The sequence below is a fragment of the Engystomops pustulosus genome, chromosome 11, assembly GCF_040894005.1.
Source record: "Engystomops pustulosus chromosome 11, aEngPut4.maternal, whole genome shotgun sequence".
In the NCBI taxonomy this organism is placed as follows: domain Eukaryota; kingdom Metazoa; phylum Chordata; class Amphibia; order Anura; family Leptodactylidae; genus Engystomops; species Engystomops pustulosus.
Genome location: NC_092421.1, coordinates 62,105,936 through 62,119,875, shown reverse-complemented (window position 1 = coordinate 62,119,875; position 13,940 = coordinate 62,105,936). Strand labels below are relative to the sequence as shown.

Here is a 13,940-nt window from a genome sequence, read left to right as displayed (position 1 = left end):
GGTCAGTTTCTCATGTTCACATCCATTCTAACATGCACACAGATTATTACACACATTATGTGTGTATTATACACCTATGAACACAACTATACACAAGAAGAGATTCTATTGAGACACAGAAATTAGTGTTGTACTCACTGGCTGCTATGCTGGATGTGTCAGCCAGGCTGCATATGTTATCACTCACCCCAGGACATTGAGGTATGTACAGAGAATGATAATAAAGCAGTTGCTGACATCCAGGAGGAGGAGGAGGAGGAGGAGGAGGAGGAGGAGGAGGAGACACAGTAATTTTTATCCTGTTATCATACTGCTAGGATGACCTTCCCCCCTTCTCTTCAGGGAAGGCTAATGAATGATACTATAATCATTATTGAATTAAGAAGCTGCAAAGAGAGAAGATGCACCGAGTGTTGGAACATGAGAGACATACTGTACACAGGTGAGGGCAGACATGAAGGAGCCGCTTCCTGTAATTAATAAGAAGAATCGGGAGTGAGCACACTGTACAGCCCTCCCCCTCATCCTTTGCTGACCCTGGAGTCCATAGCCTGCTTATCCTGTTGCACACTACAGGTTCTGCGCACTACTGAAGGGAGAGGGGCTGAGGCAGGCAGAAAGCAAAGTATTAGCAGAGAAACAGCTGCAAAAATGAATGAATGTATATAGGTAAAATGTTAGCTTTCAGCTATTACAATATAAAAAAAATGATCAAACTTTGCTTTAACCCCTTAATGACCGCCCTATCGGGTTTTTACGGCGGTCATTAAGGGTACTTCTTCTGATGCGACGCCTTTCTACGGCGGCGCATCAGAAGAAGTTTTCGGGACACCGGGTCTCGCTGGTGCCGGTGTCGGGCTGTGATATCACAGCCCAGACCCGGCACTAACACCCGGGATCGGAAAAACTCCGTCCCGGGTGTTTAACCCCTTGCACGCCGCGGTCAAGCATGACCGCGGCGTGCAAGTGTGTCCCCCGTGGATCGGACCCCCCCGGTGTGCTTACCGGGGGATCCGATCCCTCCTGCCGCTGCCCCGGGTTCCGACGAGTGACCCGGGGCTGTCGGCTCCTCTTCTCACCTGTAACCTCTTCTCACCTCAGCTGTAAGTACTTTCACTACACACTGCAATACAAGTGTATTGCAGTGTAAAGGCTTGAATAAGCGATCGGATGATCGCTTATTCAAGCCAAGAAGTAGAAAATGTAAAAAAGTACAAAAAAAAAATTAAATCTTTTTATAATATAATTAAATAAATAAATAAAATAAAAGTCCCATAATCTCCCCAGTAACACATAAAATGCAAATAAAGTATATAAAACACAAAACACGTACATATTTGGTATCACCGCGTCCATATTAATCTGTACAATAAATCTAAATCAATATTGAACCCGCTCGGTGAACTACGTAAAAAAAAAACTCGAAAAACTTCCCATAATATACAATTTTTCATCAAACACCATCACAAAAAATGTTCTAAAAAGTGATCAAAAAAAGTTACGGTACCTAATATGATACGACTGAAAAGAACAACTGTTTTCGCAAAAAATAAGCCCTCAACCAGATCTGACAACAGAAAAATACAGAAGTTATGGCCCTGAAAAGTTGTCAATAGTAAAAACAATGCGATTTTCTCCAATATTGGTTTTGCTCAGGAAAATTGAGCACAATAAGAAAAACTATATAAATGAGGTATCACCGCGTCCGTATTAATCTGTACAATAAATCTAAATCAATATTGAACCCGCTCGGTGAACTACGTAAAAAACAAACTTGAAAAACTTCCCATAATATACAATTTTTCATCAAACACCATCACAAAAAATGTTCTAAAAAGTGATCAAAAAAAGTTACGGTACCTAATATGATACGACTGAAAAGAACAACTGTTTTCGCAAAAAATAAGCCCTCAACCAGATCTGACAACAGAAAAATACAGAAGTTATGGCCCTGAAAAGTTGTCAATAGTAAAAACAATGCGATTTTCTCCAATATTGGTTTTGCTCAGGAAAATTGAGCAAAATAAGAAAAACTATATAAATGAGGTATCACCGCAATCGTAGTGAACCAGAGAATAAAGATAAAATATTATTTTTACGTTACGGTGAGCGGGGGGGGGGGGGGGGGAAATGCTCACAATCCAAAATAAAAATTGATGATTTTGTTTGTGTCCCCCTTGAAATAGTTAATAAAATCTCATGAATAAGCTTTAGACTCCCAAAATAAATTATTTATACATTGTATCTCATCCCATAAAAAATAAGCCCTCATATGATCGCATTACCAAAAAAAATAAAAATGTATAGGTCGTACAATGTGACAATACAAATCTGCTGTGGACGGCGCCTCCATTCATTCTATGCTCGGCCGTGCGCCCGTACAGCAGTTTACCACCACATATGGGGTATCAGTACACTCGGGAGGAATTGGGCATCAAGCGTTGCAGTGCGTTTCATCATTTAATTTATTCTGAAAATGTCAGTTTGGCCTAAATGAATGTATTTCCAAAAAAATTCCATAGTTTCTAAATCGCAGGTCCATATTTTTTAACCCATTTGAAACACTTAAAGGGTTAATGGACTTAATAGAAGTTGTTTTACATATGTTGAGGGGTGAACTTTCTATAGTGGGGTAATTTATGAGGTTTTACTATTATTTAGGCCTCTCAAAGTCACTTGAAAGCTGAGTTGTCCCTCAAAATGTGAGTTATGGCAATTTTCATGAAAATAAGAAAAATCGCACCTAAAGTTCTGCGCCTCATAACATCCTAGAAAAATGACCGGAAGCATAAAATATCATCCCAACATAAAGCAGATATTCTGTAAATGTTAATTATCAAACTTTTTGGGTAGTTTTACTTACTGTCTGGAAACCAGAGCATTTCAAACTTGGAAAATGAAGAATTTTTACAAACTTTTGCCAAATTTTCACTTTTTTTCAGAACGAAACGCAAAACTTATCACTTAAATTTTATAACTAACATGAAGTACAATGTGTCACGAGAAAACATTCTCAAAATCACCGGGATATGTTAAAGCGTTCCGAAGTTATAACCAATTATCGTGAGACATGTCAGATTTGAAAAATCGAGTCCTGTCATTGAGCTGAAAACTAGTGTCGGTGATAAGGGGTTAAAGGCATCAGAGAAAGTTCACCTGTTCTATGATCATGGCTGCCTGATCCTCAGCACGTTGTGGCTTTGTGTACAGAGTAGCCCGGAGCTGGAGCCGATGAAGGAAAGTTTTCAGGTGGTTTTGATACTGTTCGTTACCATCAAGGGTCAACGCTTTCTCAAGATGTTTTATCGCAAGTTCAACTCTGTCCTCCTCTTCTTCAATCTGAGCGATTTCCAAGTGAATTTGGCAGCGCATTACCGTCAATAAACTGAAAACAAAAGAAATATGTGGAATGAGATTCCTATGGTGGAAGGAGCCCACGAACTGTATGTTGTTATACTACATAGAGCCTATATTTTTTGTCGTCAGCCATGTCTGGGGGTAGTGGACAGGTTCAAGATGGCTATGAACTAATAGGTTTTTCCTCCTCCGATACGTGACAGATGGAAATAGTGTAAGGCATTCCTCCAAGTCCTGATCTTGTCTCAGAATCCGCCAATATTTGCTAAGGATTTGTTTGATCGCCACAGCGTTCATATCAAAAGTGCCAATCATCTGCACAATGTTATCATTCTCCCTCGTTTTAGGGCTCAAGAGATCTCTTTTTGAGCCAAGGGCATGCTGAAAGGCTTTTGTGACAGTTCTTTTTGGAAAGCCTCGCTGTGCGAACCTATCACTCAGATCCCTAGCTCAGATCCCTAGCTTGTGTCAGGAAATCCTCCGTTTGGCTACAGTTTCTGCGCAATCTGAGGAACTGGCCCTTCGGAATACCCCTTTTAAGAGGTGGAGGATGACAGCTCTCCCACCGCAGTAAACTGTTAGTTGCCGTTTCCTTTCTGTGTACCTTCGTCTGAAGTTGTCCATCCGTGGATTTCGATATGCGTAAATCCAAGAAAGCTATGGATTCCTCATGAATTTCACTTGTGAATTTTAAACCCAGGTCATTCACATTGAGTGCCTGGACAAATGCATGAAACTCACCGGGGGTAGATGACCAAAGAATCAGTATATCATCTATATACCGAAGCCAGATGGACAAATGTGATGTCCATCTGGCATATTCCTCTGAAAAGACTATTCGGTCCTCCCACCAGCCGAGGTAGAGATTCGCGTAGCTGGGGGCCATAGGGCTCCCCATAGCGGTCCCCCTCAGCTGGTGGAAGAGCTTGTTCCCAAATAGAAACACATTCCTTTCCAGGGTGAATCTGAGAAGGTCCACCACTAAGTTGTTATGGCTAGAGAAGTGAGTACCTCTTATGCTCAGGAAGGTCTCCACTGCCTCACACCCTTTAGAGTGTGGGATGGAGGAGTAGAGAGCCTCCACATCCAAACTTGCGAGGTACATGTTCTCCTCCAGAACAATTCCCTTAAGGACGTCCGTGGTATCTCGTACATATGAAGGCAAGCTCGTGACAAATCGTCTCAAGATCTGGTCCACATAAATGCTGATATTCTGAGAAAGGCTATTTATCCCCGAGACGATTGGATGTCCTTTGAGTGGGGGGATAGCCTTTGTGGACCTTGGGGAGGCCATAAAAGGTTGCCGTGGTGGGAAATTTTGGGAGCATAAAGTTATGCTCCTGATAGCTAGACATTTTGAGAACCACCATAACAGCAATCCCAAATTGCTACGCTTTCAGGTGATAGAAAGGGTGAGACCCCCAAAAAGAGGAGGCAATTGGGATAGACTAATACAACAAAAAGAAAGAAGGTGGATCTATACCTTGAACACAGTGGAACCCAACGGTCTCAATGAGAAGCTTTCCTTTGTGAGCTTCCTTTAATCTCCTTTCCTCTTCACTCTGTCACTCATCAACCAATGATTTATCAATCTATGTTCTGTGTGCCTTCTTTATGTTCTGCTGTGTCCTCCCCCATTTGTGTAATAACAGCCCCTTTATCACCTGTTTGCTCCTTTGTTGAGCTTTGCTTACATTTTTACATTTCTGTATGATTTATATCGTGCTGTGATGATTATACTTTCCGTGCTGTAGTGGTCTGCTACTTACACATCTGTACCTGGCCGAGGATGCCGGGTGACGGGCATCTGATCCGTTCCCCAAGTATCTATTTGGTACCCTGTACCTGCCTCTCTTCGTGAAACAGGAGTGTCTTCCCATCATGGGTATCTGGACACCTCGCAGTCGTCCAATAGCCCTAGCTGACGCGGAATCTGGGCGGTCCGAGTGACGCGCCAGACCCGCGATCACATGACCGGCGGTGGGCCTCCGCCCCCGGCTGTGTCTAGAGGCCGGAACTTCCTGACGCTACGTGGGTGTGTCCAATGCGAGGGCCCGTCTGATACGGCTCTTTGCATTGGCCGCTAGCCACCCTATGAGGTCACAGGTGGGCGGGGTCTCAAGTTTAAATACCCAGCGTATCCCCGCGCACGCTGCCGTTGATATCACTACGGGGACACACTGTGCGAATGTGCACCCATCACAATGCATTATAGCTTTAATTTAAAATGACAAATCTATCTGATCCCTGATGAGAATTGTCAGGAAACGCGTAGGATCTTAGTATCGTTAGGAGTGCTCGCTGAGGAGTTAGGGCCTTAGACAGCTTTTATATTAGGTTAGTAGCTGATTTTAGCCCATTGTGGCTTCAGTCTAGCCGATTAGCTGACCCTTCTCCTACATCATTTCAGCTGGTAGCCTCCATCATATTCCTCTCCCCTCCTGGTGCAGGGTGTACACCCCGCTCTGCACTGTGGTTGGGATCTGATACATATTTTCAATTAATACATTTTTTTTTTTTCCATCTCAAGCAAGAGGTGTTGGCCGGATAAGAGGTGCATCAGCCTGCCTTTGGCACATATAAAGGCTCTCCATTATTCACTAGCCTGTAACCCCTGCAATACTGTCTGACCCTGGTTTAGTCTGCCTTAGACTAGCGCCATGAACTGGGGCCAGTACGAATGTTTTTAACGCACATGAATTTGGTGTAGTACTACACACCCTCCACATTCGTTTATTTTTTTAAATTCTGAATTAAAAGTTATATTTTAGTCAACATTGTTTTGTCGATACTCTCTTACTACCCTTCCAGTGATGTACTTATAACTCAGAGAGGTGAACAAATCTTTATCTCTGTACAGTGAATAGTGACCCATACACTGTCTAGGGTTACATACATTACGTGAACTGAATTCATTTTTATGCCTATAATAGATTGTCCCAAGTTTTCATCTCATCCCTTACTAGCAGAATAGCCAATAACCACTTGAACAGTGGTTTTGCTCCCCTATTGGATGTAACCACAGGAAGAGCATGTATACACTCTTTATAGCACTGCAGGGGATAACCAGACTGAATTCAACTACTTTCATTGGGAAGCAAGAGTTCTCCTTAGAGAGTTTGCCAATTAAGCATGTGGAGACTTACAGCCATTGATGCTCCACTGGGGGAAAGGTGCAAAGGATGCAATAAGGAAACCATTGCCTCTTAGCTACCTTGTAAGGCAGCCCCCTTAACATCAAGCACACCTTTCAAGAAGCCCAATGACATGCTTCTGGATTAAAAACCGAACTAGTATATCTATTCCAGGAGGAACAGATATCTAACTCTAGACAACACTGTTTCAACGTCTTTGCATCTCTTCAGTACAGTGTAGGGAACTGAATTAGATGAGCGAGAGGCTTCTGCCTAGGGTCGAGAAGCAAAAGCCCTCCGTATGCATACTTTGCCTATTAAGCCTGCCTTGTGGTGACATGCCGCCATTGATGCTCCACTGGGTGATTTTGGGAAATATGTAAATATGTTTTACAGGAAAACAAGAAAAACCATTTCCTCTTTTGGCTACCTTGTAAGGTGGACCCTTTTACGTGAAGAATGAATTTCCGTATTCCATACTGGAAAACATATTTGCATATTTCAGCAGCCAATGATCAATGAATGGAGCAGCAATACACATGCTCAACCTTTATCTTCATTTACTCCTTGGCTGCCCCAATCGTCAGACCCCTATCCTGTGTATAAGGGAGTATGTGGAACCTCTTAAAGTTACTTACCTGTCAATGTCTTCCAAAGACTCTGCTACGGACGTTAATGGTTTCTTCAAGTGTTTGCGCAGGTTGTGCTGTAGTAAGGGAAGACAAAGATCCCAGAGCGTGGTGCACACATCCTGGATGGAGTCCGGTTCCCCGAGACGAATGGCGTTCTGTAAAGTCGTCTCCAGTCTGTTTATAACTCTAAGCTGTGCCTGTATAGTAGAATATATACATTAATACTGTGTATATCATCAACAATGGGGCACATTTACTTACCTGTCCGAGTCGCGATCCCCGATCCGAACTGTCCGACGATGATGCACTGTGCCGCGATCCACGTAGATCGTGCGCCCGATATCCTGCATTCCCCTTCTTCGCTGTATGTAAGTGCATTGTCTTGCAACACAATTTAAAAGTTAAATCCCTCACTTAGTCCGATTCAATCGGATTGTCCGACGCCCCCCCCCCACCCCCTCGTGATTTTTGTTGCATGAAAGTCGGTGCCTATCCCGAAAATCCAATTGCATGTAACACAATCCTCTTTTAAACACGGCGCAAATCTGAAATCGTCTGAATACTTTACGGAAGTGCGGTCCGCGAACCCTTAGTAAATGAGCCCCAATGTCTTCCTGCCTATCGCAAGTGATCTAGAAAGGTAACATTCACACTCAACCTTCAGCAATAAATACAGATGCTACAGAGGATTATGGACCAAGTAGTAGATAATGTTTACACAGTTTTTTGGACAATTTGATGCTATTCCTTAAAAGTTCTATTTAATATCGCTTAATTCTTAAAGTTTATTTTGCATTTTCAAAATCTTATCTAAGGTAAAGGTTAGTGATCATCTGTATTCAGGACCATAAAACGGTGAAAGTCACTAGAACCTAAATGAAATATCTAATGAAATGGGATGACAGTAAGGAATCCTGTACAAACCTCCACAACACTTTTAGTGTATGTATCAATCTGAGGGCCGAGATTAAGAACTTGCAGGACACTCTGTAGACATTCCATGGTTATGAGGGTTTTCGGATCCTGAAACGAAGCACAAATATAATTTAGACAAGGGATACAATGTTGCTATAGAAACATTAGTTTAGATAACGTTTAAAGATGACTAAGGAACATAGAGCTCCTGTATTTTGTTGGCATGAAGAGTTGCTGTGAATGCTATGGAGACTGCTGTAGTATTCAACCAGAAGCCTGCAACAGCTTTTACTCAGAGCGACGGGAAAAGAACACCTGTGGATAGGGCCTAACTTATGTTCGGGGGAAGTTAAAAGAACAACAGATGCTGACAGAGGGCACACCAGAATGTAAGCGCGCTTGGTTTACAATTCTTTATCCTGGTGGTAGATGTCCTCTAAGGTGTCTTTTTTGATACTGTATAAGGAGCATTTTGATCAAAACACATGCAGAGTCTTACAAGGTTGTGTAGTGGACCAAAGTCCAGGACTCGTGTTCAGCAGCTGCGTTGTGAGTGAAACTATAGTAAAAATGTAAAAGCTCAATAACGTTAAAAAGGGGGAAAGATTACCAGGTCGGTGGCCCCAAATACCAGAAGAATAATGACACGCTGCAGGCTTAGGGGCCCCGAGCACTGTGATCCTGCTTGTATGTGTATGAGTAAACAGTCCGATTGTGGAGCAGCACAGCGAGTGTAATGGATCAAGTCCAATGGTGGGTGCAAACCTCCAACAAACCTGATCCACCGGTTTGTAAGGTCAGATATCCCCAAAAAATGTGTGTGCGCGTTGTATGTACAGTGTGTGTGCGCTGTATGTGGGTAATTGGTACAAGTCTCCTTCTGCACCACAGTCAGTGGGTTACACAATGTATCCGCTCAGTGTAAACATAAATGCAAAATATCTGCAAATGAAATTCGATGAAGAGGAATGACACAGAAGGGTCTAGCGGCGTGTGATAATCCTGGGCACATACGGCGGGCTGGGCGCTCCTCAGGTCAGCGATGCAGGCCGCCGCTACATGATTGCATCCTAAATCCATGGAGAGACGAGAAAGATCAATCAGCAGAGGAATCCTGGAAATAAACAGGACACAGTGCGGAGAGCATTAGTGATGAAGAAAGGAGAACGGAGGGAATTCTCTACAGATAATAATACTGGGTACAAGCCCCGCAGCAGCCCCGCTAACATACAGTATAAAGGAGAGACTATTAACCCATCACTGACCACACGTTACATTACTTTGTAATTTGAAAGGGTGCCAAATACATTTGTTTTTTTCAGTTTTTACTCTTAGGGATGTGCAAGTATTTTTTTTTTTACTTTTTGTAACGACTACCTGAAATAAAACAAACAAAAAATAAAATGGAATAACAATCGGACCGTTGAGGGCCCCATTGCTGCAACCACCACCTATAACACGAACGGACCCCCCCCCCCCCCGGCGATTACAAGTACCGCAGTCCTGTTCTCACTAACTGATGGACTGGCAGGTCCAGCACGCCTCCTGCTGCTCCATTTAAACCTATGGTAGTGTTGGAAATTGCAGTGCACAGCGGTCAGGTATTTCCAGCACTCGCATAGATCCCTAGGGGACATATAGAGTTTCAAATTTTCCCACATTATCTAAGGTATTTATAAGACCCTCAGTTCCAGGGGAGTGGAACGACTTACAGTGGTGTACTAGGTCTGACCCAGCAGCTCTACAATAATTACCTTAAAGGGGTAGGCAAAACTTCGGAGTTATCATGCAGCTTGCTAATCAGGGAGTACTAGGAGATGGAGCTAATGGGATGAGCGTCAGGCCTTGCATGCACCCTGCTGCTCCATTCAGCAGTACAAGATTGACCGGAGATAGCCGAGCGCTGTGCTCAGCAATCTTTTGATATTATGGAGGTCCCACTGTTGGGACTTTCTTTGAATGGAGTGAAAGAGGGCACTCTTTTGTTCTCTGGAAATAAGCCAACCTGCCTAATCTTTATCTCCCTCAATACTTGCCAATGGAGGAAAGTCGGCAGAGAGTGGAGAAGGCCGTACACATCAGAAGTTTGCCTGAACCCACCAATTGAAGAATTCAGCTAATTTTTATGCAATGTGCATGGGAACCTTGAAGGTGACCTATAAACTAAACCTATAACCTTTTAAATGATTTGCACTGCAACCTAAGTATAGCTTTCCTGTGAAAATCCATGGAGTGATTAAAGCGGTGTTCACATGCAGCACTAGAAATGTGCTTTACATGCAATTTAAAGGTTGTGGGTTGGTGCTCGGCCGGACCGCAGAAGCGTTTCCACTGAAATACTTTTGATTGGAAAAACAAGCCCCACGTGCAAACAATGCAGAGCGCATGATGCTTGCTACGGATTGTAAGTGTTTCAATGGAAACGCATCTGCGATGGGGCCAATCCTCTTCCCAAAGCCTTTAGACACACATTCACAGGTTGCTGTTTAAAACTGCATGATAAATCAGTTTTAAAGTGGTTTTAGGTGCAGTTTATTAATTTAATGGGTGAACAACATAAACAACAGGTAATTCCCATTTATTAAACAGGTTTCCCATTTAAAATCAGATTCACGTGTTTAGTTCATATCTTTCACCTGTAACATTACCAAAACTGCACCTGAAACTGCGTCACGACAACAATGCTGTTAGATCTGCATCGTGTGAACGCACCCTTTGATTTGTGTTACGCAATTCGAAAGCCGCATGTGAACCCATTGATACTTATGTGTAGCTTTGTGGTTCAAGATTGTTTGGTGAAACCGGCCTGAAGAGACATTTTCGGTGTCCATGGCTGTCACGGTGCACTCTCCTATTCACGGTCCAATAAAGGCTTATGGTGATGGCACACATGGCGTTTGGAACGCGTTTTTGGCCCGTTTTTAAGCGGTCCGTTAAAAAGCACAAGCGTTTTTGACCAGTTTCAATTGAAATAATTGTTCAAACCTGCCAAAAACTGATTCGTTTTTAACGCATGCATTTTTTGATAGACTGCTTAAAAAACGGGCCAAAAACGCGTTAGACTTAGAGGCCCTTGGCACCTTGTGACCACCCATACTGCGCCAATGTGCTTTTACATAGATAGACAAGAAAAAGCATCCTCATCACACAGGACACCTCACCATCAAATACCATGCAGAGAACCTCAACCTCAATCAGCAACTAACCAGACAGGATTTTACTACAGAGACTCTAACGCACAGGCGAGGAGATGCACATTCTGGAGACACACCGTATACGTCCACAGTTTGTTATATTGAGCACTTACTGCACCAGAGCACCTAATAAATCATGGGAAGAGATGAACTCACTTTTCCGCAGCGGATAAATGCAGAGCAGGCTCGCCGTCCGCGCTCGCCAGGAGTTTATAAATTTCATTAAGGTTTGTAAAAACGTCCTTTGCAGTAACGGAGCCATCCATTTGCCTAAAAATATAAAGGAGAACTAAGAGCGGGGGAGATTCCTAACAATACAAGGTTCCGGCCTGAGGATTATTACAATGAAAAACCAGGCGGCAGCTTATAGCAGGTGTCAGTTTTATGGTTTCTCTGCAGTAATTCTTGTGCTATTGTGCACCGGTGTACGCAAGTCCTCCCCCCTGATGTCCTCGGCTGGGTGGCTGTGCCGGTCTACTATCCTGCCCCAGGCCCGGTGTAGCATAGAATTGGTACTTCCCAAACCTTGTGAATATTTCACAGCTTGTACTAAGAAAACTATCAAGCCCTGATAAATCTTCCACTATGCGATTTATGATCTTCCTTAAAGAGAACCGGTCAACAGGGACCTCATTTTCACTTCTGCTTTCTCTAAGCGTATGCATTACAATTGTGTGTTATAACTTACCTTGCATCCTCAATCCTCTGTGTTGTCCCAGGCGTTGGACTTTGGCTTGGATGCATTTCAAAAACAACATGCGGCTTGTCTGTGTCACAGACTCCTCAGCTCTCAGCCCCCACCTTTGTGCTCCTGTACAGCTCTTCCCTCTTCCACTGATGTCACCAGGCTGTGAAGGAGCAGGAGGGAACAGCTGTACAGGAACACAAAGGTGGGGGCTAATGATGAGAATTACAGCTCTTCTAAGTAAGCTGGATCATTAGGCTCCACTCACTAAGAATAGCCATGCATGATACGCAACAGTCCAGCCAGTCACTCCACACCACTTTTAACACGACTGTATCGGGTTAAAGCGGGTGTGGTAAGCCGGATAGAGGCGGGGTTAAGTGAGCCGGCTCCCATTATTCAGGTAAAAGAGCAGGCTATTAGAGTAGACCCCTTTTAGAACGACATATCACTAGTGGGGGCCAAGAGCTGAGGAGTCTGCAGCACAGACCAGTCACATGTTTTTTTAAATGCATCCAAACCAAAGCCCAACCCCTGGGTCTACACGGAGGATTCTGTCAGTGTGCAAAGGAAGTTATAACACACAATTATATTGTAATGCAAATGCTTAGAAAATGCAGAAAGGCATCTGTGCACTGCAGGTGTGATGGGCTTCTGTAACCGGACTTTAATCAAAACAACCAGGGACCTCATTTTCACTAAAGGAAAAATCCATCATGATAAACCAGGGACATTACTTATAGATCCAGTCACAGTGACTGCGGTAGTCTACTTATATTTATTATTCATAGCCTCTTTCATTCTAAAATAAACTTTAATAGTATGCTCATGAGCCTGAAGGGTTACTGTTAGTTAGGGTTAGTTCCCAGAACCCCTCTGCCCTGTAGCTTCAGAGGCTGTTACACTGTGAAGAAGCACTTCCCCCTCCCTTCCACCATTTGCTGAAACTTCCTCTGCTGCAGTGAAATTACACCAGGCAGTCAGAGGGAGCAAGTGCTCCTGCGCAGTGTGACAACCTGTGAAGCTACAGCAGTCAAGCTCCCCAGCCTCTTCTTCATTAACGCACCTCTACACAAGCCTGTCCGAAATGACCACGCTTGTGCTGTGCACCTGTCAATTCGGTGCTGTTTTACGTGAGCAGGCCGGGTCTATACATGAATGTGCAGTGCAGGTGCAGTGCAGAGCTAGACCTCCGGTGACAGAGTCGGGTGCAGTGCGGAGGGCCAGGTTTACAAGGCAGAACGCTCGTGAGGATCTTGACTGCATCCAAAAGTTCTTGGGGGAATAAAAATCATTTTTGGACAAAAGCGGATGTGAGTTGTAGTTCCTTGCAAGACCAACTGGTGGAGTAAGGGGCAGATTACTAAAGCAGTGCTGCTTCCCCATCATCCCCCAGATAAATACAGGTCCAAATATTACGGGATGGAATACTCTACTGATAGATCATCCCTTTAACACAGAGGAAGCCCCTTAACAAGATTCTACATCAGACAGCACCTAGTTGACGACAGATCAACAAAAAGCGTCAGATCAGAGGCTTCCAGCTACAAACAAGCGTCGCACTTACGATCTCAGCTTCTGGATTTTATAGATGACTGACAGAGTTGCTGAACTTTTGGTTTCTTTAGCGGCTTTAGTGGAATCAATTAATTTGTGATGCACCTTAATGTAAGAAGAAAAAAAAACAGTCCATTATTCATGGCAGGCGGAAAAAACAAAACATTAAATGCACTTTGCATGTATAGATCTAATTGACTAGTCACATGGATGGAGGCGATTTACATAAATGATTAGAAGGAAGAGCCGGCTGCAGCTAGAAAACAAAGGTCATTAAAAATCCTTAAAGCCGCAGTCACGCGCGTCTGATGTTTACTACAAACTGGCGCATTTTACAAAAGTGTAATATGGAATAAGGAGCCTCAATATATTCTGCTAGAAAGAGCGAAAGAGCACGAGCAATGCACATCTACACAAAGAGGAGTACAACACACAGGATAGAGATATTCCACTACAACTGAATTCA

At 43.5% G+C, this 13,940-nt stretch overlaps 1 protein-coding gene across 5 annotated transcripts in view; it reads right to left on the bottom strand.

The window, feature by feature from the left end:
• CFAP46 (cilia and flagella associated protein 46) overlaps nt 1–13,940 on the bottom strand; it is a 119,165-nt gene that overhangs the window by 92,265 nt on the left and 12,960 nt on the right. For all 5 annotated transcript variants that reach the window (XM_072131226.1, XM_072131228.1, XM_072131230.1 and 2 more), the window contains 6 exons: nt 13,485–13,579; nt 11,389–11,502; nt 9,053–9,152; nt 8,048–8,146; nt 7,130–7,320; nt 3,157–3,385 (listed from right to left, as the gene is read on the bottom strand). In XM_072131226.1, coding sequence (XP_071987327.1) covers nt 3,157–3,385; nt 7,130–7,320; nt 8,048–8,146; nt 9,053–9,152; nt 11,389–11,502; nt 13,485–13,579 — 828 coding nt within the window. The remainder of the gene's footprint in view (nt 1–3,156; nt 3,386–7,129; nt 7,321–8,047; nt 8,147–9,052; nt 9,153–11,388; nt 11,503–13,484; nt 13,580–13,940) is intronic.